This window comes from Suricata suricatta, chromosome 17, assembly GCF_006229205.1.
Source record: "Suricata suricatta isolate VVHF042 chromosome 17, meerkat_22Aug2017_6uvM2_HiC, whole genome shotgun sequence".
Classification (NCBI taxonomy): Eukaryota; Metazoa; Chordata; class Mammalia; order Carnivora; family Herpestidae; genus Suricata; species Suricata suricatta.
The window spans coordinates 14081397-14109366 of record NC_043716.1 but is presented as its reverse complement, the minus strand read 5'-3'; the positions used below and the strand labels follow the sequence as shown (position 1 = coordinate 14109366).

At 42.4% G+C, this 27970-nt stretch overlaps 1 protein-coding gene across 2 annotated transcripts; it reads right to left on the bottom strand.

Annotated features, from left to right (window-relative positions):
- Positions 1-326: 326 nt before the first annotated feature.
- On the bottom strand, positions 327-27964 carry CRK (CRK proto-oncogene, adaptor protein). 2 transcript variants are annotated; one of them, XM_029927571.1, is made up of 3 exons: positions 27718-27964; positions 16588-17123; positions 327-3880 (listed from the first exon to the last, which is right to left on the bottom strand). In XM_029927571.1, exons 1-3 carry the CDS (start codon positions 27956-27958, stop codon positions 3743-3745), a joined length of 915 nt encoding a protein of 304 aa, XP_029783431.1. In that variant the 5' UTR covers positions 27959-27964; the 3' UTR covers positions 327-3742. The 2 variants fall into 2 exon arrangements, with proteins under 2 accessions (XP_029783431.1, XP_029783432.1); XM_029927572.1 differs by having other exon boundaries at positions 3787-3880; positions 16758-17123.
- Positions 27965-27970: the final 6 nt, after the last annotated feature.

Genomic DNA, 27970 nt, shown 5'->3' with positions numbered 1-27970 from the left:
AGGCCCAGGCTGGGTGCTTGCTTTCATCCTGTATCCCTAGAGGATCCTCAGCCATTGCGCTCGGTAGGAGCCTCACTTCCTGGTGCCTAGTTCTTGTTAGCCCTTCACCCATTTTTTCCTATCTGCAGGGCATGTATGGCAGGAGAGCTCCGAATACTTGGCCTCCTCCTGCCAAACTTAAGAGGCCTATTTTCGCATTTTCTATGGAGGGAGCTGCTTCTTCGTATCTGTAAAAGGAATAGAATTTAATCTGAAAATCAGGGTCAGAAATGTAAGAGTAGGTATGAGCACTCAAAATTATGCGAAGGAACCCAACACTCAACATATTAAAACAAGATTTTAACACTTTATTTTTTATTGATAAAAAGTTGAAACAGACTTAAATCACCTTGCTGTTAAAGCTTGTTTATGCCAAAGCTGGCTCCCTTTGGGGGAGATTCCTTTATTTAACTCTAGGTTGACAATCAGCTTTGTCTACAGCGGTAATGAGATGCTTTATTTTGGGTCCAAGTAATTGGCAAAGCTCATCCTTTTCATTTTTTTTAAAGTAATCTCTACACCCAACTTGAGGCTCAAACTTCCAACCCCCAGGTCAAGAGTTGCATGCTGTACTGACTGAGCCAGCCAGGTGCCCCTGTCATTTTAAAACTTTGCCACCCACAGGACACAAAACTAGAGGATAATGCCAACCTGTTAGGTGTATTTAGTGTCATACTGTGTGTGTCTCAATATATACATGTGTTTTGAGAAAGAATGGAAAAAACAATGTTTAACCTTTTTTTTTTTTGGTATTTACTAGATTATCCTGAAAACGTGCTACTTACTTAAAAAAGGAGAAATTACACTGTATATCTATCTACACTAACATTCTAAAAACCTATTATATAATAATGTCTAACCTTCTCATTTGCTTTATAAAGTCCTCTACCGTATCCTTACTCTCTTTACACCCACATATAACCATTTCTGGACAAGTTTGATGTTCTCTGTCCACATTACACCAGCTTTTTGATCATTACATAATCTCTTATATTCCTCTCAAATCAATTTATTTCATAACTTTTGGAGGCCCATCAGAATATCACCAATGATTAACCTCATCTTTAGTGAGTACCCACAGATTATATATAATTGTTTCTTTATCTGATTATATGATTGTTTGCAGGCTGTAGAATGTACGCACCTCTTATTCCCTAAACATAAAAGATTTGGCTCTTTTGTGAAAAATATTCAAAGATTACTTTCTTCAAAAGATCACCAAGCCAAACATTTGGCCATATTTTTATTTACTACATATACTATAAACATATACAATACATGCTACAAAAAAACATTTTTTTTTTAAATTTAACTGTCAAGAAAGTGTATAGTGTTATATTACAATGGCACATGTTCATATTTTATTTCAAATTGGTTTGCTTATCACCCATTTCAAACCATTAATAGTGAAATGTTACTTAAGGATAATTAAAAATTATCTATTTGCATTATTAACAATAAACAATTCCAACAAATTAATAAGAATTAACCATGTCAAATATTAGTATCCAAAAACCGGGCTTTTGCAGAAATGATTATATAAAATATAGCAGCCAATTACAGTTTACTTTGCTCTGTGACAATGTACATATGCACTTGAATAGGATCCTAGCATTTGCTTTTGGAAGATACATTTTAGAAGTCCTTTGATTTAAGGTTCCACAACTGACACACCCAGCCAAATCGAACCCAACAGTTCATATAATGGCTTCAGACAACTGATCACTGAGAAATTCTTATGGTTTGGGTAGGGTTGAATGTTCCACTAATATTACATGTGATGAAGAGACATATCCAAGCCAATATCAAAGTCAAAAGAAAATACAACCATTCAAATCAGTTTATGACAACGTTTTTCTACAAGTATTTTAGATGTCATACTTTTAGGAAAACAAGGTTTAATGTGTACTTGGATTTGGATTTTACAGTATCTCTGCTCTAACTGAAAATTTAAGAGTAGTCAGATGGAATTAAATCTGGTATTGCAAATTTGTTCATTTAACATTATTGAGCACCCACTATGTGCATTGCACTGTGCTAACTTTTAAAAGTTGAGTATTAATATCTTTATCAAGCATTACCTTAGTGTGAGGTAAAAATAAATTAGCGTCAACTCATTAGTTTGCTTGTGGTATGTAATCCTGTGTCAGCTGGCTTCCCTGTGCCGCATAATGAGCTTCTGCACACCCCTCGTTCACTCACACAGACATCTGCACACTGACTATGCCAGGCATTGTGCTAGTCACTGGGATACCATGATTTGGTATAGTTCAAAGAATGCATATTAATCATTAACCTACGTAAAAACAATTAGAAAGATACATTACTTTTCTAAAATGAGGCCCAAAGCAAAATATATGGTGTTTCTATGGGTCATACCACACCACAGACCAGTAAGTGCCTTTCTAGACTGGGAACTAACTTTGAAGGGTTCATATTGTAGTCTAAATAGCCTAGATCATTTTTGGTCTCAGAAGTCAATTCTTTGGAGCACCTGACCCCACATAAACCTTCCATACCTGAAAGGATTTGTAAACTAAACTGGAACACAAAGAAAAAGAGCCAAAAATGAAGGCAGTTCATAATGTAATGTACTTCAAACACTATTATGGCCATTTAAAATGAATACTACATAATTCATGATTGGTTCAAATGTTTTTAAAAGCACTAACTCTACCCCAAACTCATGTAATTTTAACCTGACTTGTATACAAGTTGCACATAAAGCAAAGGGCAGAATTTGGCCCTACAACCCTCTATGGAATATTCTAAGTGATTGGTCCTTCCACTGCAAGCAAGTAGAACCTAAGCAAAGAGTCCCCTAACAGGATACTGGCACTCAGGAGAAATGGCCCTACTGGATCTCATTAGCCAGGAGTCAGTCTGTTTAGTTGTGGTAGCAGTGTGAACCTACTATGAACCCTTGAGGGAAGGCAGAAAGCTGGGAGTTTGGGTGTCCACTCAGTGAATCCAATACTGGCTTAAAGCTATGCACTGAATAAAGTGCTCTGCACATCCTACTTGTCATCTGGAATGAAAAATACTTTTCTTGAGAATGAACCCATTTGTAGGTTTGGGGAAAAGAATGACAAGGATTTAAAGAATCCCAAGAAAAAGTATGAAGCATTGACTAGGAAGGAAGACAAATGCCTCTAGTAGTGTCCTCGGAAATCTCAGAATCGGAACTGTCAGAATGAGTCACACAGTGGTCATGTTCTATAAATGAAAAAGCAATCCCACTGGGTACTTCCTATTCACACGGTGCAATATTACTTCATGGGGGAGGAAAGGAACAGTCTATCGCCTTTTGCTAGCATGATTTCAAAATGAAAACAAAACCATTGAATAAATCAGGGTAGGAAGTGTGCAATATTCCTCTCCTGTCCATCAGTTTTCCACAGGTTGACCTGCACCACCTGAGGGAAAGGATGCAAAATACCCATCCCTCCTGATACACTCAGGCATGGCTGCTATCACCTAAAATTGCCAACTCAGAAGTTAACACACGAGCCCTCCAGTTTCGTACCCTGAATATGGTGAATGAGACTAGAGATGGAGTAGTTCAGTCTAAAAAAGATCACAGGTAACAGAATGCTTATATAAACTAGACTGCTTTGACGTCTGTAAGAAAATTGTATAGATGACAATTGGAAAAAAAAAAAAAAGATTGTTCCCATCTGTCAGCAAAACTGTTGAGCTATACTCAGCTGAAGTCCTCATCAGGATTCTGTTGATCCAGCAGACGGACATGTGTGAATGGGAAGTGACCTCGTTTGCCATTACACTCCCCTTCCCACTGACCACTCACATTAATCTTCGTAACCTTTACCAGCTCACCGACCTGCAGGAGGAGAATAAGGAAAGTGCTTTATTTCCAGTTATGAATACAAACTGAAAAACTCCATTCTCTGGTTAGGCATACCCTGCCCACGTGATTGTTCTAGGGCTGACATTATAGAAATGGCTATTTGCTGCCTCCCAAGCCCCGGCCACCAGACTGATTACTTGTGGTTAGTGCAGGCAGAAGGAAGAAGTGATTTTAGCAGTGCAGAAAAACACGGAGTACAGGAAATAGAAAGGATCCTAGAAAATGACACTTTTTGGAAATTTTAATCATCTCTGGATGAGCTATCCCAACCAGAATGACCCAGTATTCCTTTTCTTGGTACTTACTACCCTTAGCTTGCTGTTTGGCCCACAGGCCGTGGCCTAGGAGGAGAGGTCCCCCACCGGTGCTGGCATACAAGCAGCAGCACAATCCCTCAACCCACTCATGTATACACATTACCACCTACTAGTGCTAGCAGAGGAGAGGACAATCATGGAAATCAACTTCATCTGGTCCCAGAAAATGAAGTGTTCTTATCACCTTACTATCAAGGTAAGAGTTTTCCCACTTGGCAGGTATAGGCCAAAACTCCAAATCCCATCAGCTCCCTGCAAATCCCCCATCTTCTTCATCAAGCTCTACTTGGCAGGTCACTGCCTGCCAGCTCTCCACCCCCACTCCACCACGTACTAACAGACCTTGTTGCTCCTTCAATGCCACTTGGTACCTACTCATTAAGGAGACATTATTCTGTTATGAAAGCTTTCCTTTGCAATATCAACTATAAAGTTTTGACAATCTAGGATATAGGTCTATTCTATAAAACTTAAGACAAAATCAGCCTGATGAATGGATTCATCCTGTGGCAAAATATTGAACAATGGTGAAATCAGGCCCCATATGACACGGGACTAAAGAACTTTACCCTTTAATTATCAACATCTGAGTTCTGAGCATACAGGAAGTTTCTAAGGATAACTGTTCATTTAGTTCTATTAAGAGCCACTATTTATTGAACTTTCAGTAAGTTTTTCTTATTAAGGTAAGCTCTAAGATCCAGCAAGGGGTTTGAATTCACAACCCTGAGATCAAGTATCACATGCTCTACTGAGCCAGCCAGGCACCCCTACTGTACAAAATATTTTATATAAACTATTTTCTAGTTTAACCTTATAATAACCTTGTAAGACAGGAATTTTTCATTTTATAGATGATAAAATTGAGGTTCAGGGCAATTACAGGATATACATGAGGTCATATAGTCAGTAGCAGGGCTGGGATTTGAGCCCAGAAGTATTGGCTCCAGAGCCAATTTATGCTCTTTTTACCATAGCTGAAACTGTCCAATTATGCTCCCACAACCTTCAGGATTCCCTAAGAATGTCTACAGGCCAACTACTGGCTAAAGTGAACTCGAGTCTAGACCAAGGCCTTCTGTAAAACCAGCTTGATCTTGCTCAAAGAAACAGTTTGCCTACTGGCCTGTCTATAATTTCCTGAAGAACTATCTGAGAACTACAGAGGCCTAAGGTGGTTGCGGGGGTCATAGGATGCTGAGAAAAGGAAGACAGAAACTAGAGAATATCGGAGAAAACGGGACAAAATAAAAAGCTGAGAAAAGGCAGCAGCTCAGTCTGCTGACGTTGTGAAGATCGTGGCTGATGGTTTAAGGGGAGAAGACGAAACGATGCTGCACGCCCATCCTTGCATCTGGCTGCTGGCACCAGGGTTCTTTATTCCCAGCAATCTTCCAACTCAGAGTTTCTGATGTCCAAGCAAGCCAACCATGAGAAGTCAAGATATTCCGACAGTCTTCTAGGGAGAGGAAGATCAGGCCCTCAAGTAAAAATTTTCTAGCTAGTAAAAATAATCTAAAAGATTTCTTTTTTAATGTTTTATTCACCTTAGAGAGAGAGAGAGAGAGAGAGAGAGAGAGAGCGTGAGCAGGGGACGGTCAGAGAGAGAGGGAGACACAGAATCTGAAGACATGGTCCAGGCTCTGAGCTATCAGCACAGAGCTCAATGTGGAGCTCAAACCCACGAACCGTGAGATCATAACCTGAGTCGAAGCTGGATGCTCAACCGACTGAGCCACGCAGGCTCCCCTAAAAGACTTCTTTTTATACCCCCAATTCTAGTTCTCAGATGTTATTAAAAAAATTTTTTTTAATGTTTATTTATTTTTGAGAGACAGAACTCAAGTGGATGAGGGGCAGAGAGAAATGAATACACAGAATCTGAAGGAGGCTCCAGGCTCTGAGATGTCAGCACAGAGCCCGATGCAGGGCTCAAACCCATGAACTGTGAGATAATGACCTGAGTCGAAGTCGGACACTTAACTGACGGAGCAACCCAGGTGCCCCTTTTAATTTTTAAAGTAAACTCTAGGCCTAACGTCGGGACTTGAACTTACAACCCCAAGCTCAAGAGGTGCCCATTCCTGGACTGAGCTGGCCAGGTGCACTCCCTACTTCTCAGACTTTCTCTCACTTTCTCCTTTCTTTTTTATTTATTTTAATTTTTTCCCTAATGTTTTTATTTATTTTTGAGAGAGAGGCAGCATGAGCAGGGAGGGTCAGAGAGAGAGGGAGATAGAGAATCTGAAGCCGGCTCCAGACTCTGAGCTAGCTGTCAGCACAGAGCCCGACGTGGGGCTCGAACCCATGAACTGTGAGATCATGACCTAAGCCGAAGCTGGATGCTTAACCGACGGAGCCCCTCTTTTTTATTTATTTATTTTTAAGTTTTTAAATTTATTTTTTTTAATTTTTTTTAATGTTTTTTATTTATTTTGGGTACAGAGAGAGATAGAGCATGAGAGGGGGAGGGGCAGAGAAAGAGGGAGACACAGAATCTGAAGAGCAGGCTCCAGGCTCTGAGCTTGCTGTCTGCACAGAGCCTGATGTGGGGCTCGAACCCACAAACGTGAGACCTGACCTGAGCCGAAGCCGGCCGCTCAACCGACTGAGCCACCCAAGCGCCACTAAGTTTTTAAATTTATTTTTGAGAGAGAGTACAGAAGGCCCAGAGAGAGACAGAAAAAGAGAATCTCAAGCAGGCTCTATACTGTTGGTGCGCAACCCGATGCAGGGCTCAAACCCAGGAACTGCAAGATCACGACCACAGCCAAACCTCTCAAGCTGAAACCAAGAGTCAGATGATGAACCGACTGAGCCGCTTAGGCACCCCATTGCTCCTTTCTTTTTTAAGCTTGCAGTGTTGTACCAGGCACAACATCTGCTCCATAACAAATGACTATTCTGCAGTGAATTTTTCTTGTTTTTGACCTATCAACTATCCTGGACTCCCTACCCTTCTGCCCTCCTCCCTATCATATCACTGGAATTAATGCCACTGTACGCCAGCTCCTTGCTATGCTAAGGTCAATTATATCAAGTGCAGGACTTCTTTCCCCAGTTTTAGTATTTATGTATATTTTCTATTAAAACATTCATGTCGTGTTAAGCACTATTGTGGTAGATAGACACAGCATAGACCTAGGGGATGTGTATGCTCATATCAAAACTCTAAATTGTCACTCACATTAAGTTCCCCTCCAGACTGGGACAAGGGGCCAGTTTAAGAAGTTGATTTAATGGGGTGTCTGGCTGGCTCAGTCAGTAGAGCATGTGACTCTCAATCTCGGTGTAGTGAGTTCAAGCCCCACACTGGGTAAAGAGCTTACTTGGGAATGAGAAGCTAGTTTGACAACATCTAACACCCCTAACAGCTGTCATATCTGAATCCATCATTTTACTGATATTAAAAACCCACAAAAGAGACATGAGGGAACATTTTGGAGTGTTGGAAATGTTTTATACTTTCATCTTGGTGGTTATCACATTGGTGCACATACATGTAAAAACTCCAAGCTGTATACTCAGGATCAGTACTTTTTACCAAATGATTTCCTATTTTTTTCTCCTAACCCACCCCCTCAAATGATTTCACATCTAAATAAAAAGATGAAAATTTGTTATATTTCTCCCAGATTTTCTGGGTGTTTTTTAGAAAATGGTTCTTCAGGGTATACCCATAAGCCCCTCCATTCTACTTAATAACAAAATCTAGGTTTACTTTATTCATTTGTTTTTCAAGTTTGATTATTTTGAGAGAGCGTGACTGGGGGAGAGGCAGAGAGAGAAAGAATCTCACGCAGCCTCCGTGTTGTCAAGCATGGAGCCCGATGTGGGGCTTGAACCCACAAACCCTGAGATCGTGACCTGAGCCAAAATTAAGAGTCAGACACTTAACCAACCAAGCCACCCATGCAGCCCCAAAAGCTGGACTTAAACACTTTCTCTCAATGTTATATTGTCTTTATTTTTAAGCATTTAACATGCTCTCTCAAATGGCATCCCACAGAGCTTTAAGAAGTGAAGGGCAGGCTGAGTGGGGACTAGCCCACCACAGAACCACACCAGCTGCTCCACAATCAGGCCAGAACCTGCTAACCTGCCTTCGGACTTCTTTTCTTTCAGAGGTCAAAAGGAGAAACATTCCAAGATGTTACTGGTGAGGATTCTAACAGATTAGACCTTGGGACACACCAGAGCCATCTCCTAAATGTATGTGGTCTCCTGGCTCTACCCCTCTACCCTACAGAGGCTCAGGAAAAGCACACCATATTCTGAAATCCAAAACTTTTTGTTATAGTTGATTAGGTTCTTGGCAAAGAGGCCCAAACATCATGGAGTGGGATGGCACAACAAAGGCTATGGCACAACTCTGAAACAACGTGTTTTTTTCTTCAAACGATTCTGATATTTAAATGGATAAAAGAGAAAACCTGTAAGCAGTCCATTGGGCTAATTAACATGTCCAAAGTGGCCTTTAAGTACAAATACTTCAAGGAAGACCTTATCAAAATTAAATAACCCTTTGTACCCTATAGAGTCTTTCTACTGAAATAATGCAAAACACACAGGACTCCTAGGGCCAAGAAAAGGCAAATCCCAAAGGCAACATGACTGTCATTAGATCACATGAGGCCCTAGTACTCCCACAGTGTGGAAGAGTAGGTGGCTGTCAAGCCTGGAGTGTGCAGGTTGGGGGAGCACAGGGATGACAGGGCAGTCTGAAAACACGGGCTACGCCAAGTGCAGGTCTTCCTCCAAATCAGACCCAACATGAGAATTCACGCTTCTCCTGTTAGGCAACAACTTACTAAAGCAAGATTTCCAAGGCCACACCAAGGAGGGTGAGGGGGACGTATATGGGTTCAAAGCTTGGCATGCTACTTCAAAGACAAAGAAAGCAAAACAGAGTACCTGCTCCAGATATGCTATAATCTTAAGATACAAACGAATGTACTAATCAGTAAATGCAGTAATAACTGTTGTTCTAACTACTTTCAAAATTCAAGTTATAGATGGAAAAAACCCTAATTTCCCTATCAATGAATAAGAAAGACCTTATAAAGAATTTGAAGCACCAGTTAACCTTTCTTTTTATGAAGCAGACTTCACCACCACCTTGTAAAGGAGAGATGGTGATGATTCCTTCACAGAGGTGCTGTTACGCTGTCCAGTCAGTGTCTCGCCTTCCTGATCCTATGTCATGTCCTTAGAAGCAAGTCTGCAAGTAATCAGGGCATCATCTATAAACAAGACTGACTATGGTTACTTCAGTGTTTTCACTCCTAGGGAACTTGATGAATACTGGTTTCTTCCCTAGCTCTGGGTAATTCTCAAGATAATCACAATTTTGGTACACATGTAAGCAGATCTACACTTGCTCCAGGGGCAAAAGACTACCCAATTGATATTCACCAGTGAGTTCCCATTATAGTGAGGAAGATACTGGTACCCAATTAACCTTAATTTTGGGTACTCGTTAAACAGGAGACATCAGGGAATTGATGTGACCCCAGGTGACTACTTTTCTAGTTTCAGTCCCTGCTATCTAAGAGGAAAAGCACTGACAATCACCAGTGCCCCTTTGATCCTGACTTGCTGCAGGATTCCAGTGAGCTCTGACAGGAAACACATACAAATTCATATAAATAGAACCACGGAGAAGCACGTACAGAGATGGAATACAGAGGCCTTGTCTTCAAACATTTTCAAACACACCAAGAACACGTTTAGTAAACACTTCCAGATTTGGCTAGAGGAGAACAAAAGTTAAGAAAACGACAGCAATCTAAGACAGGGGTCGGCAACTATGGTCCATAAGCCAAATCCAGCTTGCTGCCTGTTTTTGTAAACAGTTCTCTCAGAACACAGCAAACTCATCTGCTGTTTTGTCTATGGCTGCTTTTTTGCTACAATGACAGTTGAGTGGTTGTGACAGAAACCATATGGTCTGTAAAGCCCTTTACTGAAAAAGTTTGCAGATCCCTGATCTAAGGAAATAGGTAATATTGAGGGTGCATCTACAGTCTGGCAAATCAATGGCAACAACCAATTTGGCCTTAAAGACTCACTTGCCTCAGAGATGGGCTCTGTGCTGTCAGCTCAGTCCCAAGAACTGTGAGATCATAACCTGACCTGAAATTAAGACTTGGATGCTTGGGGCGCCTGGGTGGCTCAGTCGGTCAAGTGTCCAACTTCGGCTCAGGTTATGATCTCACGGTTTGTGGGTTCGAGCCCCGCATCAGGCTCTGTGCTGACAGCTCAGAGCCTGGAGCCTGTCTTCGGATTCTGTGTCTCCCTCTCTCTTCAACCCTCCCCTGCTCACGCTGTCTCTCTCAAAAATAAATAAAACATTAAAAAAAAATTTTTTTTAAGCATCAGATGATTGACTGAGCCACCCAGGCGCTCCTCTTCTTTTTATTCCTTAAAAATTTTATTTCAGTAATCTCTACACCCAACATGGGGCTCGAACTCACAAAATCCAAGATAAAGAGTTGCATCTTCAAACAATGCAGCCAGCCAGGCAGGACCTCCAAGAATTTTCTAAAAACTAACACAATGAACTAGACCCAAGGTTCCCAAACTATAGTGTCAGGGCCACGGCAGCAAATTCAGAGGGTGCCATGACACAGTTAAAGTTTTGAGGGAAATAGCAATAGTTGAGATCTATTATGCCATGTGAACTACTAGCTCAAGGCAGGTGGCAATTTGCACATTAGACTGCACAACATTCCTTCCAAAGATGTCATCTCTTTGAGAAGCTGGGTGGCAGCTGCTATGATACAAAACACGTACCTCATGAAATAAGTGTAGAACAAGAAATGAGGCTGACAGTGTTCGATATGATCTCAAGGTTTGGAAGCTATATGGTGTCTAACGTACACTTTTTTTTTTTTAGTGTTCTTATTTAGTTTTGAGAGAGTGAGAAAGAACATGAACAAGGGAGGGGCAGGGAGAGGGAGGCAGAGGATCTGAAGTAGGGTCTGCACTGACAACAGACAGCCCAATGCAGGGCTCGAACCCATGAGCCAAAGCTGGATGCTGAACCAATTAAGCCACCCAGGTGCGCCTAGATGTACACATCTTATTAGTTAAGTAATTGCAGTTATTTGAGATTAAAATTAAAATATTGTTTTCTTGAGGAGCCTGGGTGGCTCAGTTGGTTAAACGTCTGACTCTTGGTTTCAGTTCAGGTTATGACCTCATGGTTGGTGAATTCAAGCCCCACATCAGGCTCCAAGCTGACAGTGAGGAGCCTGCTTAGGATTCCCTCTCTCCCTCTCTCTCTCTGCCCCTCCCCCACTTGCTCTGTTTCTCAAAAATAAATAAACTTAAAAAAATATTTTAAAATATTGTTCTTTCCATTGTTTGTTATTTTTCAAATGAGTACTAAGTTATTAAGATATAAATTTTTAACCTATCTACTTAATAAATGCAACTGTTGTGGATTTCTTTTGGCCTGGGACACTGTGAAATGTTACTGAAACATTCTATGTGCTATGAACCAATAAAGTTTGGAGCTTCTGGACTATACTTCTGTGTTGATAGCAAGTTCCCCAAAAGTAGAGACATCCAAAGAGATGTTTAAAAATCACCTGTGAAGGTTAGACTGGGTGGCTAGGTTGGTTAAACATCCAACTTTGACTCAGGTCATGATCTCACAGTTTGTGAGTTCAAGCCCCACATCAGGCTCTGTGCTGACAGCTCAGAGCCTAAAGCCTGTTTCAGATTCTGTGTCTCTCTCTCTGCCCCTCCTCTGCTCAGTCTCTCTCTGTCTCTCAAAAATAAACATTAAAACAAAGAATTTTTTAATAAAAATCACCCGTGAAGATACCAGAAAGCCTGCCTTTAATGTCTGAGAGGCTAGATTAGTTTACCTCCAAAGATTTTTACAACTGAGAGTCTATGAGCTGAAATAAAAGTAATGTCCAAGAAGGACAGAAAGCAGAGGAAAAGTAGACACCTGTCTCAGTAAACAATAACCTGTAGTGACAATTCCAGGAAAAAACAAACCAAACTGTTTTTCTAACACAGGAAAAATTGGGGTGTTTACTCCAATTTTCCATATAGAAGTCAAAAGGCTTAGGTTTCATAGAGTTCCGTATGGGGAGATAGAGCTGATGTAGCCACTAATGCATATAATCTGGGGCCCGGAAGCACATTTACACCTTTCCTATCTGTGCCCTGAGGAACAGGTCCACGCCTAAGAATACCTGAGAAGCGCCTTGATTACTCTCAAGTCTTATCATCTATCAAAGGCAAAATGCCAGGTTGAATCAGAGAATGTAAGTTCCGTAAATCAGTACATTTAAAGATAATTTGATTGTTTTGGACAATCTACAGAGGCATCAAATTAACTTTAACATCTGTAATTCACAAAATAAGATTCATCCTATTTCAGCTCCTGAGGAACCATTAAACAAAAATTTAAGAACAAAAATGAAAGGTGCCACTGCACTATCCTAGTGTTATTTCCTGCATCTCTCCGTTAAAACACTCAGCGTATTTACAGGTTTAAAATCTCAGGAGCTCCAGAATGGAACAGATGGTATCTGATTTAGTTATATTCCAACTGACCCACAGAACTATAGTGGGCAGAGGAATACCCCTACTTTGGTGGTTAGCTGGAATCAATACCTACTTTCCACAGCCTTCATCCTTACTAGAAAAATCTGGTGTGTAGGAAAAAGGAAATATCTAATAATTTCTTTTCTAGTTGAGGACTGTGGTCAGAGTAAATGTACTAATGCAGAAAAATTTCATTTTTAAGGTGAGGACAGGTGGTTCGTAAACTCTGATTTTTAAATTTATTTAAGTACAGAAATCCTTCCTTCAAAGAAAATCTTAGAGAGATCCAAATATGTAAAACAGTTAAAAACAGTTGCTTTGGTTGAAGCCAGAGCCTTGCATCCTTCGCTTCCCCCTCTCACTAGGGACCTCTTGGGGACTCTTAAGACACTGAGAAGCAGTCTGCAGACTGGGCTGGGGCGCCTGGGTGGCTTGTCAGTTAAATGTCCGACTTTGGCTCAGGTCATGATCTCACGTTTCTTGAGTTCAAGCCTCACGTCCAGCTTTGTGCTGACGGCTCAGAGGTCTGGAACCTGCTTCGGATTCTGTGTCTCCTTCTCTCTCTACACCTCCCCCACTCGCACTGTCTCTCTCTCTCTCTCTCTCAAACATAAACATTAAAAAAAATTTTTTAATGTTACGAAAATGCTGATCTAATACAGTTTCTCTAGGGCTCTGCCCAATTCTAAAATGCAAGGATTCTAATTTATCAATTTGAAGTGTAAAACTCCACTAAAATGTACCTAGCTGGTCTGCAGATCTTGATTTATAGTAAGTCATACAAAGCAATGAATGTTTTGTTTTATTTTGTTTTGTTTTTTAAGGTCAGAACACGAGAGCCTCCTACTCTAATTTCCCAGCCTCACCTCAATAGGGACGAGGCATCAGCTTATAAAAAACCTGGACATGGGAAAGGAGAGCTGGAGACAGCTGCGTACCGCCTAGCTGCCGGCACTGAGGGCACAGCCCCCCTCGTGCACAGGACACGTGAGGACACGCTGTCAGTGCAGACACAAAACCTACACTGAGAAGGGCAGTGGCACTGTCAAAACACAGAAAGAATCCAGATTAATTGGGCATGGTAGAAAAGGCACTACAGAAGTTCCAGGTTCATTATAGCTCTACTTCCAATTAGTCTGAACAATACAATCAGTCTAAACATCAGTTCTTTTCAGGGCGCCTGGGTGGCTCAGTCGGTTAAGCCTCCGACTTCGGCTCAGGTCAGATCTCACATTCGTGGGTTCAAGCCCCACGTCAGGCTCTGTGCTTACAGCTAGTCAGAGTCTGGAGCCTGCTTCCGGTTTTGTGTCTCCTCTCTCTGCCCCTCTCCCTCTCATGCTCTGTCTCTCTATCAAAAATAAATAAAACATTAAAAAATTTTTTTCTTGGGAAGCCTGGGTGGCTCAGTTGGTTAAGCATCCAATTCTTGATTTCAGTTCAGGTCATGATCTCATGGTTCATGGGTTCAAGCCCCACATAGGGCTCTGAGCTGACAGCACAGGGCCTGCTTGGGATTCTCTTGCTCCCTTCTTGTTCTCTGCCTCTGCCCGACTGTCATTCTCAAAAATAAATTTTTTTTAACTTTATTTAAAAAAAAAATCTCTTTCAAGAAAGGAAATGCAAGGGCACCTGGGTGGCTCAGTTGGTTTAAGGTCTGACTCTGTATTTTGGCTCAGGTCATGACCCCAGGGCTGTGGGATCAGCTCTGCATCAGGCTCCATACCAAGCATGGAGCCTGCTTAAGACTCTATCTCTCAAATGAATGAAAGGATGAATGAATGAATGAATGAATGAATGGATGGATGGATGGAAATGCAAGGGCACCTGGCTGCCTCAGTCAGTAGAGCATGTGACTCTTGGTCTTGGGGTTGAGTTTGAACCTCATGTTAGGTAATGAGACTATATTAAAGAAAAAAAAAAAGGAAATGCAAATGGAAACAAAATTACTGTTTATTCTTTACTGGGTCTTGGCTGGCTTGTTGCATGAATGCTATTTTCACAATCTAGCCCCATGCTAACAAGGTCTGCAGTAAATGTCAAGAGTTACATCTGCCATGTACGTGCACAGCATCATGTTGGATGTCCAAACTCTTGGATGTCTAAACTCAAAGTGGGAAAAAGTGGTGTACCCCAGATAACATACATTTGTTTCTCACCAAAGCAGAAACACAATACTTTTAACTTACAACATAATCTCAAAAAACAACCACTTTAAAAATACATATCTGGGCACCTGGGTGGCTCAGTCAGTTAAGCGTCCGGCTTTGGCTCAGGTCATGATCTCATGGTTCGTGGGTTCAAGCCCCACGTCGGGCTCTGTGCTGACAGCTAGCTGAGAGCCTGGAGCCTGCTTCAGGTTCTGTATCTCCCTCTCTCTCTGACCCTCCCCTGCTTGCGCGGTCTCTCAAAAATAAATTAAAAACATTAAAAAAAATTAAAAAAATAAAAATACATAACTCAGTATAATCTATAAGACTCAGCTAATCTTCATTACACTATTCAGAATGTAAAAGAAAAATTTCAAGTCCAGTATGATCAGAGACTGGTTGAAATAAATCCTAGCTTATTCTATAGGCTAACATTTCTAAGCACTTCTCACTCCTCAGTGTATAAACATGACCCAAAGAAACAGCATTTAGAGATTTGTTTGTAAAAACATACTTTTGCCCCTTCTCTGCTAGTCTATGCTCACATAACTCCGTCTGTGCTTATGAAAGTTAGCTCCTTGGGGCACCTGGGAGGCTCAGTCAGTTGAGCGTCGGATTTCAGCTCAGGTCATGATCTCACAGTTCGCGGATTCAAGCCCCGCATCAGGCTCCGTTCTGACAGCTCAGAGCCTGGAGCCTGCTTCCAATTCTGTGTCCCTCTCTCTCTCTGCCCCTCCCTTGCTCATGATCTGTCTCTATCAAAAATAAGTAAATGTTAAAAAAATTTTTTTTAATTTAAAAAGAAAGTTGGCTCCTTGCTTAGATTCACATTCTATCAGTAAGCTCTAAAAGACAAGATAGCATGCCACTTTTGTACAAGCTTTTACACTGAACCACTAGCTGTGCATAACTCAGAAAGGGAGGGAGGGTGGAAGTAAGAGTCAAAGCTATGAATGCTAAAGAAAGGAATAAAAGAATAAACACAAGCAATGGTTGGCCAGAGGAGATAGGCTACCAAGACTAACTATTCACCAGTAAAAGGCAATTCATTCCTCAGGAGGAACTGGCTTCTCCCATGTAAAATGAACCAAACAGTAAAAGCCAAGTAAACCTGCTGCTCCGTGGAGCGTATGCTTTTGGGTATGCATCTCTTCTCATCTGTACTATGCTTTACTGTTCCTCCTGAACTCTTACTTCATGAACACAGTCAGTCAATGGTAAGGAACCCCATGCCCTCTAAAGTAAAAACATTATGTTTTTGTGGGAAAATTCCATTTAAGTACTTCAATAGAGCCCATTTTATTTTCAACAACGATAAACAGAAAGAAAGAATCAGATTAGAATGTAGATGAGAAAAAAATATTTTAGGTTAATTCCTGTGAATTTAGGCGGAGTTAAAGAAGTCAAAGTATGTTTAGTAGATCAATCAGAACATTCAGTTATACAATTTTAAGCTTACTCATTCCAAAACAGGTTTTCTACAAAAAAGAGAAAACCCAACATTAAATGCCAAAATCAGTACTTAACGGTTTGACATCTACAACATCACAATGCTGATGTTTGTATTCAGCATTCCTATAAAACTCTAAGAGGTCTGAAAGGGAGACCCTGTAGCAGATCTCCTTTCTACATTTTGCACATTATGTACCTCCAAAGCCAAGGCTGTCTTGTCGTAGGCATTGGGGACTCGCTTCTGGATTACCCTGGCATAAATGGGCCCATTCTGGAGGTTAGGGAGCGGAGTGTTGACGCTGGGTTGGGCATAGGGCCCAGGCTCCGGCCCACCCAGTGGTTGTGGGTGGGAACCCTCCTGGTTACCTCCAATCAGAGCCGATACTGAGGCGGAGGCAGGTCTATACTTCTCGACGTAAGGGACTGGAATCATCCCCCTCTTGCCTTCGCTGTCCTCCGCATTCCACCACTGCTCTTCAGGCTTATCCCGGATTCTCAGGATGTCTCCTTTCTTAAAGGGAAGATCTTCTTCATCATTCCCATTAAAGTCAAAGAGGGCTCGCACATACTCTGCCTCCTCCTGCCTGAGAATCACTCCACTACCCTGCCTGGATTTGGAAACTGGTTCTATCAACGTTGTAGTGTCCAAATAATGTATTTTGTAGAATTCCAGTAAAGCAGGTAATGAATCAAACTCTTGATCTCCTATTCGGAGCCTGGAGGGGCTCACCCCTGGAAAAAAAAACAGAACAGGCTATTATTTAAAGATGTATTACACAGGAGATGAAATGCAGATTTTAAGCACTTCCCAAACACATTTAGTCAGTAATCAGGAATAAAAAAAAAAGTCTATAGAAAATAACCCATTCTCCTTATGGTAAACTGAAGTCATACTCTGTAGCTACAACATACCCTCAAAAGATGCCCTGTACTACCTGCAGCAGAGAAAGAAGAGAAGGTCCTGAGACCAGGCCAGTCGGGGCATACTCTCATACTGGATCAAAGACAAAACAACATGGAGACTTTTTGTTGTTATCCAAAATGTTCTATGCTATCCCATTTACAGAATAACATAAGGTTTAAGGTTTTGTTGAAATCTTCTTTTCAACCTAAGGAAATGTAGCAAGCTCTCCTTTATCATAGGTCCCGGCAGTTTTTCCAAGAGGTGGGGAGAACTTGCTGTTAGTCTATATCAGGCTCGTACATTCCTTCTCTTCACATATAGAATGTACATTGCTAAGTTTTTTTTAATAACTGAGCTCTGCACCCAACATGGGGCTCTGATTTACAACCCTGAGATTAAGAGTCGCATGCTCTACCGACTAAGCCAGCCAGCCAGGCAAAATCTCCTTAAAAATTGTTTCTTCATTTCATTTACTTTTGAGAAAGACAGAGAGAGGGAGAGAGTGCACGCGCATGTGGCGGAAAGAGGCAAAGGGAGAAAGAGTATCCCAAGCAGGCTCCATGCTCAGCACAGAGCCAGATGTTGAGCTCAATCCCAGAAGCCTGGGTAGAGTTGGCTGCTCAAACTGAGACACCCAGGCACCCAACACTTGGGGTACCTGCCTGAGCCTCCAAGTACCCCAAGACTATCTTTTTTAATCTATGATTGCTGATTTCAATTTCACTTCTGACAGCCAAAAAAAAAAAAAAAAAAAAAGAAAGAAACAATCAGGCAAAAGAATCAAGGAGCCTATAAAAAGAAACTAAAAAGCTAACTGCTTAAAAATCAACTCCCAGGGGCGCCTGGGTGGCTCAGTCGGTTAAGCGTCAGTCTTCGGCTCAGGTCATGATCGCACATTCGTGTGTTCGAGCCCCACGTCAGGCTCTGTGCTGATGGCTCGGAGCCTGGAGCCTGCTTCAGATTCTGTGTCTCCCTCTCTCTCTGCCCCTCCCCGCTCATGCTCTGCCTCTCTCTGTCTCAAAAATAAATAAAACAATAAAAAAAAATATCAACTCCTAAGGTCTACATTGAAATAAAACATGCAAACAGGTCATGAAAAAAGTAAGGATGCTTGAAAAAATAAAGTACTAAAATTCTCAACCTCTAGGGGCGCCTGGCTTGCTCAGTCTGTACAGCATATGACAATCCTTATCTCAGGATTGTAAGTTCCAACTCCATGTTGGGTGCAGAAATTACTTAAAATCTTTAAAAAATAAATAAAAATTCTCATTGTCTGAGGACATACTGAGGGTCAAGGAGAATATATTAGGAAACCGTAGAATTCACATGCTGCAAAGAGGTGTATGGCTCCAGACATACAGGGTATCCTTCAGAACATATTCCCTCTATCCTGAGATTCTAGAATTGAACACAGAATCTGAAGCAGGATCCAGGCTCTGAGCTATCAGCACAGAGCCCAAAGTGGGGATCAAACTCACAAACTGTGAGATCACGACCTGGGCTGAAGTTAGACACTTAATGACAGGCACCCCTAACCTCCCAGATTTTAATACAGATCTGTGTGTGTGTGTGTGTGTGTGTGTGTGTGTGTGTGTGTGTGTGTGTGAGATAAATGTATACAGGTTTTTATAGCCAGGTTGCCATAAAATTTTATATCTTGCCTTTTTTCCTGTTATGAAAAATATTTTATAGAATATAAATTTTCTCTTTTTCAAAAACACGACTTTTTATTTTATTTTTGAGAGAGCGAGCGAGCAAGCAGGGGAGGGTCAGAGACACAGGGAGACACAGAATCAGAAGACAGGCTCCAGGCTCTGAGCTAGCCGTCAGCACAGAGCCCGACGCAAGGCTCGAACCCACGAACCGTGTGATCATGACCTGAACCGAAGTCAAATGCTTAACCAACTGAGCCACCCAGGTGCCCAACACGACTCTTAAAAAAAATTTTTTTTAATGTTTTTTATTTTTGAGACAGAGAGAGACAAGAGCATGAGCGGGGAGGGACAGAGAGAGAGAGAGAGAGGGAGACACAGAATCCAAAGCAGGCTCCAGGCTCTGAGCTGTCAGCACAGAGCCCAACGTGGGGCTCAAACCTACATACATGAGAGAGATCATGACCTGAGCCAAAATTGGAGGCTTAGCTGACTAAGTCACCCAGGCGCCTCCCCCCAGCAAATTTTTTTTAAGGTTTATTTACTTTTGAGAGAAAGACAGACTGCGAGCTGGGAATGGAGGTAGGCAAAGAGAAAGGGAGACACAGAATCTGAAGCAGGCTCCAGCCTCTGAGCTGTCAGCACAGAGCCCGACGCAGGGCTGGAACCCATGAACCATGAGATCATGACCTGAGCCTAAGTCGGTTAAGCTTCGGATTCTGATCTCAGCTCAGATCTTGATCTCAAGGTCATCAGTTCAAGAGCTGCATTGGGCTCTATGCTGGGCATGGAGCCTACTTAAAAATAAATAAATTAGGGTGTTTGGGTGGCTCACTCAGTTGGCATCTGACTCATCTGATGCCAGATGGCATCTGATTTCAGCTCAGGTCATGATCTCATGGGTCATGAGTTTGAGCCCCACATTAGGCTCTGCACTGACAGCACAGAGCCTACTTGGGATCCTTGGTCTCCCTCTCCTTCTGTCCCTCCCCAGCTCATGCACACACATGCACTCTCTCTAAAAAAATAAACAAATATTAAAATAAATCAAACAGAGGCATCTGGGTGGCTCAGTCAGTTAAGCATCAACCCTTGGTTTTGGCTCAGGTCATGAACTCACAGTTTGTGGATGGAGCCGGGTGTCCAGCTCTGTGCTGACAGTGTGAGCCTGCCTAGGATTCTCTCTCTCAGCTCCTTCCCCGATTCACGTGCTATATAAATAAACCTTATATAAAAATAAAGATAATAAAATAAATGCTGATAATGGATTTAAAAATAGTTAAAATTAAAAAAATAAGGTATTCCCAACTTTTTGCTAGTGTAAATGCTATTATGAACAATTTTTTAAAGTTTATTTTATTTTGAGAGAGACAGTGTGAGCAGGGGTGGGGCAGACAGAGAGAGGGAAAATTCCAAGCAGGCTCCTCATGGTCAACGCTCAGAGCCTGATTCAGAGCTTGAAGCCACAACACAATGAGACCATGACCTGAACCGAAACCAAGAGTCAGTTGCTTAATGGACTGAGCCACCCAGGCGCCCCTATTAGGAACATTTTTGTTCTTAATTATTAATAAACTTTTTTCTCTTATTACTTCCTTAGGATAGATTCCTTGAAATACAATGGCTGGATCAAAGGGTAAGAACATTAAACTTTAAGGGCGTCTGAGTGGCTCAGTCAGTTAAGCATGCAATTCTTGATTTCGGCTCAGGTCATGCATGATCTCATGGTTATGAGACCAAGAGCCCCACATCTGTGGACCTGCTTGGAATTCTGTCTCTCTCCCTCGCCAACTCACATGCATGCGCGCTTTCTCTCAAAAACCAAACCAACTCCAAAAAACAAAAAACAAAAACACCCACAAAACAAACAAGCAAGCAAACCATTAAGGTTTTGTCCTCCAAAAAAAAATCTGTACAATTTTACACTCCCACCAGTGGTTTATGAGTTCCCACTTCCCCCATACCCTTGCCAAAACAGCATTTAAAAAATCACTGACAATTTAATGAGGTTATCTCTTTTTAAATATCGTCTTTGATTGTTTGGTGTTTTTTCAAGTTTACTATTTGTACTTTTTGGGGAAAAGTTACTCATTCAAGTCCTTTGTTAAGGGAAATGGTCAATTTGTGTTCTCCACTCCAAGAATACTAGTCCGCCATCTAAAAGCCATAGTGATTAATACGGTGAAATAGCGATATTGGGGTAGCCCAGATGTGTAAATTCATTCGCACTCTAAAGGAAATGAGACCCAATTATCTTCTTCACTGTTAGAAATCACTTCTAGAATAACCAGAAAAAGTACATTTAAAATCAGTAGTGGGGAGAAGTGAAGATAAACGTTGGAAGTTAACCTGAAGTCCTCAATACAGAATGAGTACTGATGAATGCCGTCCCTTTTTACACAAATGAATGAATGAATGAGACACCAAGACACAATTTAAAGAACAGGTGCACATTTCTTATATGGCAAAAGTTCATCTTCACTAAGGTAGATCAGTGAAGGGGAACTGTTCCTATTTAAGTCTGGTTGGCAGGGAGATAATGGTCATTCTACCCATCACCACTAAGCTAATTAAGTGATCCCTAGGCCTGCAGAATGGTTAAGGACTGGGTCAATGTGAGCTCCAAGGAGACCAACTTAGCACTGCCTGGTCAAGATAGTCTTCAGGGCTGAGTGGTGGGGAAAACTCTCATACCAGCAGAGTACCCATGGCTTAGGCAATGGTCCTACTGAGACTCGGGGAGGAAAGTTTCCTTGTTAGAGTTTATCCAACTACATGCCGAGGTGCAACAGCCAGATGGTTTTCACCACTTGCCTTTTTGGGACAGTGGTTGGCAGACAGTATATACTCAATAAATGTTAGACATTATTCTTAATGAACAAAAGTCTGATGTGAGGTAAGAAGTAAAATGAAAGTCTGTTCCCAGCTTTGAGAAACTCACAGCATAGCTGGGGATATAAATGCATACACAGTGTAACCAAAGCGGTATGTCTCAGGAAGACATTATTTCCCCCCTGCTTTCACTTTTAAGGGGAGATGTGTTTTTACAAGTAACAGTAGCAACATCAAATTGTGTTCTTCGATACACCAAAATCATGATGAAAGAACAGCTCTGATCATCCCTGAACATTTCCAAGGTGCCCATTTCACTCTAAAAAGGAAAGTAACCGCTCCCTGTTATCCATTGTTGTAATTCCTCCATTACTGTACTAGCCCAAAGAAAATGTGTTTTGTGTTTGTGTTTTTTGGGGGGAAAAGAGTTTAGAAGAACAAATAAGACCACAAAGCCAACTTCCTTAGAAAGATCACTGTGAGAACTCTGGAAGGAAAAACTGGCAGCTCCTCTGCCACAAACATAAAAGTAGGAAGTTGGTTCATTTCTTCAATTGCTGCATAGTGTGAAGTGGGCCCACTGTGATTTTTTTTTTTTTTTTTTTTTTTTTTTTTGGCTTGGCAACCCCAGCAGTCACAGAAGTAAAAGCAAAGCACTGAGGGAAATCTTGGATATTCTTTACCTATCAATTTTTTTTCTCTTCTAATGACACTATAATAATGCTACCAGAAGAATACCGGTTTTTGTGTACTGCTGAAGCAATCAGATATATGGACCATCAAGCTTCATTGATCCACACCAGAGGAAGGGAAGAGAAGAGAACAAAGGTAAGTCTCAGAGAAGGCCAAACCTCATCACGGCTATGTGTTCTGGTCCTTTTCCCTAGTCCATCTCCTTCCAACCACAAAGAGCCAAAGGCAGGAAACAGAAGGGCGGGAAAGGAAGGAGATAACAGTCAGTCAGTCTAGAGAAAAGAACCGATGACAAGGTTCTCATGGCTGGAACTTGGAAAACCTTGCTGATTTGTTCTACATAAACCTGTGCTGGTATTCTGGACATGCAGTCATGCACACATTTGGAAATCAAAATCAGTACAAGCAATTAGAATATTCTTTTGGCAGAGCACTGGGTGTTGTATGTAAAACAATTTGACAATAAAATATTATGGGGGAAAAAAAAAGAATATTCTTTTGGCTTCTGTACATGCTCAACTCATTACCTCTAAGCCTTTTAGCCCTTGGGTTACATCAGTTTTCACAACACCACTCCCTGAAGGCTTATGAACACCCAAGAGCTCTGTGAGCAAGGTCACTTCTGACGTGGGCACCTCAGCAGCTCCATTATCATCCTCTCCTTCATCTCACAGCACTTCCTTTTTCCTTCCCCTTTCCTTAATTCCCATTCCTTCTCTTCTGCCTATGGTATTTATAGAAATTGCTTACACACACCCCACCACCTGTCTAATACAAAGGGATAAAAAGGCTGACTTCCATCTGAGAAGGTTTCCTAAAGAGGTATCAAATGTCTGGTCTCCTAAGCAAATAGAACTTTCTAAAAATGGTAGCTATCAGCCTGGTACTTTGCAGACTCAGAGACTGACTGGGTTTGATGAATTCTGGCTCTGCCATTTACTAGCTGTATGAGCTGTTATTTAACTTGTCATAGGGCCAAACACCTACTTTATTACAATAAAGTTCCTAAGAGTAGCTGGTACATTACAGGTGCTTAATAAAAAGCAAATTTGGCTTAATACCCTGCCCAAACCTCTGAATTCCTTCAGAAATTTCAATTAATCCCTAAACCCAGAGCCTACTATACTGTTTCTCAGAGAAGATTCCATAGAATTTCAAAATGCTTCTCAAAAAGTCTTGTGGTTAAATATGTTTGAAAAACCCAGTATCCAATACCTCCCTTACTTGCTACTTTCACAGAAGCATAGTAAAGGCTTAGAGGAGTCCTGTAAGAAATAAACCTACTTCCTTTTACCATGGAATCCTTTACTTGTAAAACATGGAAGTAACTCACTGAAGAATTCCCTCCCCCCCCCTGGCCCCCTCCCCCGCCAGAACCGCTAGATGGATGAATTCTCTGTAATGGAGGAGTAAAACGTGAGGCCCAGGTTTGAGAACTATGAAGACGAGGTAACCAAATGAAACACAGACAATGGAGAAACAAACAGCAGTGGGTAATGAGCAGTCCCACAAGATCTCTAGAGAAGGGACTTGGTCCAACACCACCTTGAAGAGGCAGTGCAAAGAATAACCACCCAGCTTCTGTCCCTCCCACTTCAAAATGAGGCAAGCTTTTATGCTCCTTCATCCACTAGAGCAACAGGGAGAAGGCTCTGGGTTAGGGAGGAAACAGGCGTCATCTTATTTCCATGTCCTGGATCCAAGATCCTTTCACACTTCTTGATGCACCCCAATCCCCTCCACTCAGGCACTTACCAGCATTCACCAACCCACACCATTCCTACCTGTGAGCCTCCCAGAGCTGAGAAGTTTTCCATGTTGCTTCAACTCCTGCTCTCCCAAACTCGTAAGACTAATACACCTAATACGTATTCAGTACTTATTATACATTAGCCCCATTAGTAAGTATTTAATGTACTAAACTCATTAAATCCTCACAACAAACTTATGAGGTCAGTATTACTATTTCTCCCTCCTTTACAGATGGGGAAACTGAGGAGAAGTTAAAGAACTTGCCCAAAGTTACAGAAATTGTAAGTGGCAAGTAAGAAAGATTCAAATCCAAGCTCCAGAGCTCACATTTATAACTACTCTCCCAGGCCACACTTATTCAGTCTACTGGTCAAGGTCTAAGTAATACCTCATTGTCTGAAGAAGAAACGTGTGAATCTCTGCTTGCAAAGCCTTCCTGAGAGGTCAACCTTGAAGTCCAACCTGACTGAATATGACCAGCAGACTTGACCAAACCCTGCCTTATGGACCTGAGGCACACCCAGAGTGCTCCCGGACTACGGCAGCCTGTGGGAGCAGAACATCTAAGTTAAAAATAGGTTTACGGGAGGCACTTGAGTGGCTCAGTCACTTGAGCCTCCAACTTCAGCTCAGGTCATGATCTCACGGCTTATGAGTTCAAGCCCCACGTCAGGCTCTATGCTGAGAGTCTGGAGCCTGCTTCAGATTCTATCTCCTTCTCTCTCTCTGCCCCTCCCTTGCTCACACACTGTCTCTCTCACTCATATATAAATAAACATTAAAAAAATTAAAAGAGGGGTGCCTGGGTGGCTCAGTTGGTTGATTGTCCGACTCTGGCTCAGGTTATGACCTCACAGTTTGAGTTCAAGCCCTGCGTCGGCTCTATGCTGGTAGCTTGGAGCCTGGAGCCTGCTTTGGATTCTGTGTCTCCCTCTCTCTCTCTGCTCCTCCCCTACTCATGCTCTGTCTCTGTCTCTCTCAAAAAAAAAAAAAAAAAAATAGTAGTAAAACGTAAAAAAATTTAGAATACAATAAAATAAAAATAGCTTCATGGGAAAAGGTTGAGAAAATCTGATCCATCCTATCACTATGACTCTACAAACTAAGCCATTCCATATAAATTCTACCCATGTATTATGTCCACAAAATATGCTATATAATCCTATGTAAAAAGCTCATTTTTTTATGTTCAAATTACCAAATAAGGATTTTTAAGGCCTCATCATTCACTTTTAGATGGCAGACGTGTTATTATCTAAATGCTAAAGCTAGTTTCTTCTTGTCATCCTTTCCCTTTGGTCTTTGAATAAAACCTGTAACCCCAGGCCAGAGACTGAAGTGTTGAATCCTCGATGTGCACTGTTCAGATCTTAAAAGAGAAAAAAGTACAGTGTAATAATATAAGTTCTCTGGTCAGAATTTGAATGTTCAAATACTGCCTCAGCCATTTACTAGTTATGTGACCTCAGGCAAGTTACTGAATCTCTAACTCTGTTTCCTCAGCTATAAAATAAAAAAACAAAAACTTTTTTAAATGAAAACACTTCAATAAATAGAAGTCATAATACTTTCTCACCAGATTGTTATAGACAGAAAATGAGATAAAGCACAGAAAGTACTCAGCGAAGTACTTGGCATAGAATAACCAGTCAATAAATGTTAGCTAATACTGTGCATGCTTTTCTAAAATTCAAGAATTCCTCTGTGTAGTTTCAAAAGAAAATAACTTGATGGGAAAAGGGGAGAACAAAGATTAAGTAATCTTTATAAAGACAGCAACTAAATCAATTGCTCTATGTGGAAAAAGTGGGCACGTTACCAGAAACAAGAATTACCACAATGCCCATGAATGTTCCACACCCCGTCCACAAACTTTGGCAATCTCCGCCTTCTCTCTTGGACCAAGGATCTGAACTGTATCTGGTATGAAAAGGTGGAGCTCAATATCAAGGTAAGCGCAGAGACACAAAGTCATAACACCATGGTGCGGGGAAAGCTCAAACTAACAAACCTGCCTGCTGCCATTTCCAAGTTTTGCAAAACACACACACAAGCAAAAGGCTGAAAACAGAGCTTTGGTGACAGTTTGCGGTCATAATTCTGCACTGTGATGCAAAAACCTAGATACCAAGAAGGTGGTAAAAGGCAGGATATATCTGGTTTAGGGCAATTTACAGTACATCAATACTCCTGCCTCATGTCATGCTATTAAACCAAACAGACGGTACTGGTATGTGTTAGCAACGAAAAGGCTGAATATCCTATCTCCCCCTTCCTGGCCAGAGTGAATAAATCCAAACTAGGACTACGCCAAAAGTGCAAGTCTGCGAAGCCTGGCTCAGGAGCTCCTAACTCACTGAGACTGGCCTGGAGCTCGCCTCAACTGGTCAGGAGGAAGCTGCTTCCATTTGGGAACAATGAGAAAGACGAAGATTCTCGGTGCTGTCACACAGATGATGCCAAGAGGACAGCAACCTCTGAATTACTCTGTACCTCACAAATCTCAAGTACTAAGTGCACAAACCTCCTTAACCTTCTCCAAAGGTATAAATAAGACAGTCCCATCTCAGCGGTCCTTGGTAAGGAAAACCTAGGTCACAGCCCCAACTTACTGAGAAAGGAGAGGCCCTGACACACAAGACTGACAATGCTTAAGCCCAATGAAATTGCAAGGTCTGTTCGCTTTCAAGGAAAGGACGGTTTTCATTGGCTTATTTCCTGGGGGGAAAATGTCCTCCACAAAATACTGTGAAAACTAGAACCCCCTAATAGTGGAGAACAGTCTCTGGAAGCTACGATCTCTGGACACTATGAGCGGGGCATCAACTTGTTCGGGGCTGATCACAGACGGCTTACTTGTATCACCAAGGCACTTAGCTCACCACCTTCGTCCTCTGTGGGGGAAGAGGGCAGCAAAAGTATTCTGGAAAAATGCCCAAGAAAGGAAAAAGCTGACCGGCTTCCTGAGGGTGTCTCCATCCCTCCCGGCTAGTATGTGGTGACTTCCTACCAAAGGCCAGCAGGGGAGAATAGCTCTCCAAACCAAACCCGGCTCTCTAACACTAAAGGAAATGTTTTAAGCCTAAAGAGCCACTTGTAGGATTATCGGATTCATTCTGGGAACCGGTGCCAAGAGATGTCCCCGCAGTGCCAACATCCCCTTCGGCTCTTTGTCCCCACGTTGCCGGCCCTGCCCTTGCGCCTGGCCCCGCCGCTAGCCCCACCCTGGGGCCGAAGCAGTTCCCCTTCCCCTGGGCTGTCCTCCCAAGTCACACCCAGAGGCCTGGGTCAGCGGCTCCTCCTCCCCCTCTACACACGCCCGCTAGTCGGTGGGAATGAGCCGAGGCATCGGGCTGCCCCGCTCTTCCATGGTCACTCCAGCCCTCTGCCCGGGTCCCTCGTGGAGGTCAGCTCGCGAGGAGCAGCCAGCCAGGCTGGGGAGTTCCGCGGCCCTCACCCCCCGCCCCAGGCCTCCCGTCCCGTCCGTCCTCACCGGGCGGAGGCTGGGCGGGCGACGGTGGCAGGGGCGGGCGCGGGCCGCTGCTGTTGATGATGTAGTGGGAGACGCGCGAGTTCTCGGAGACGCTGAGCACATAGTCCCCGGGGCTGGTGCTCGAGTCCCGCACCAAAAACACCCCGTGCCGCTGGCCCTGCAACAGCGCCACCGCCTCCTGCCGGCTCAGCCGCCCCCAGTACCAGCTACTCCGCTCCTCCGAGTCGAAGTTGCCCGCCATGGCCGCCTCCGC

What these genes read in the sequence shown, in the direction of transcription:
- CRK (XM_029927571.1), bottom strand. Translation starts at nt 27,958, where the DNA reads ATGGCGGGCAACTTCGACTCGGAGGAGCGGAGTAGCTGGTACTGGGGG. An exon ending in GCCCGCCCAGCCTCCGCCCG is followed by an intron (nt 17,124 to 27,717) that starts GTGAGGACGGAC and finishes TTTTTTTTCCAG; the next exon opens with GGGTGAGCCCCTCCAGGCTC. An exon ending in AGACAGCCTTGGCTTTGGAG is followed by an intron (nt 3,881 to 16,587) that starts GTACATAATGTG and finishes CTCCTCCTGCAG; the next exon opens with GTCGGTGAGCTGGTAAAGGT.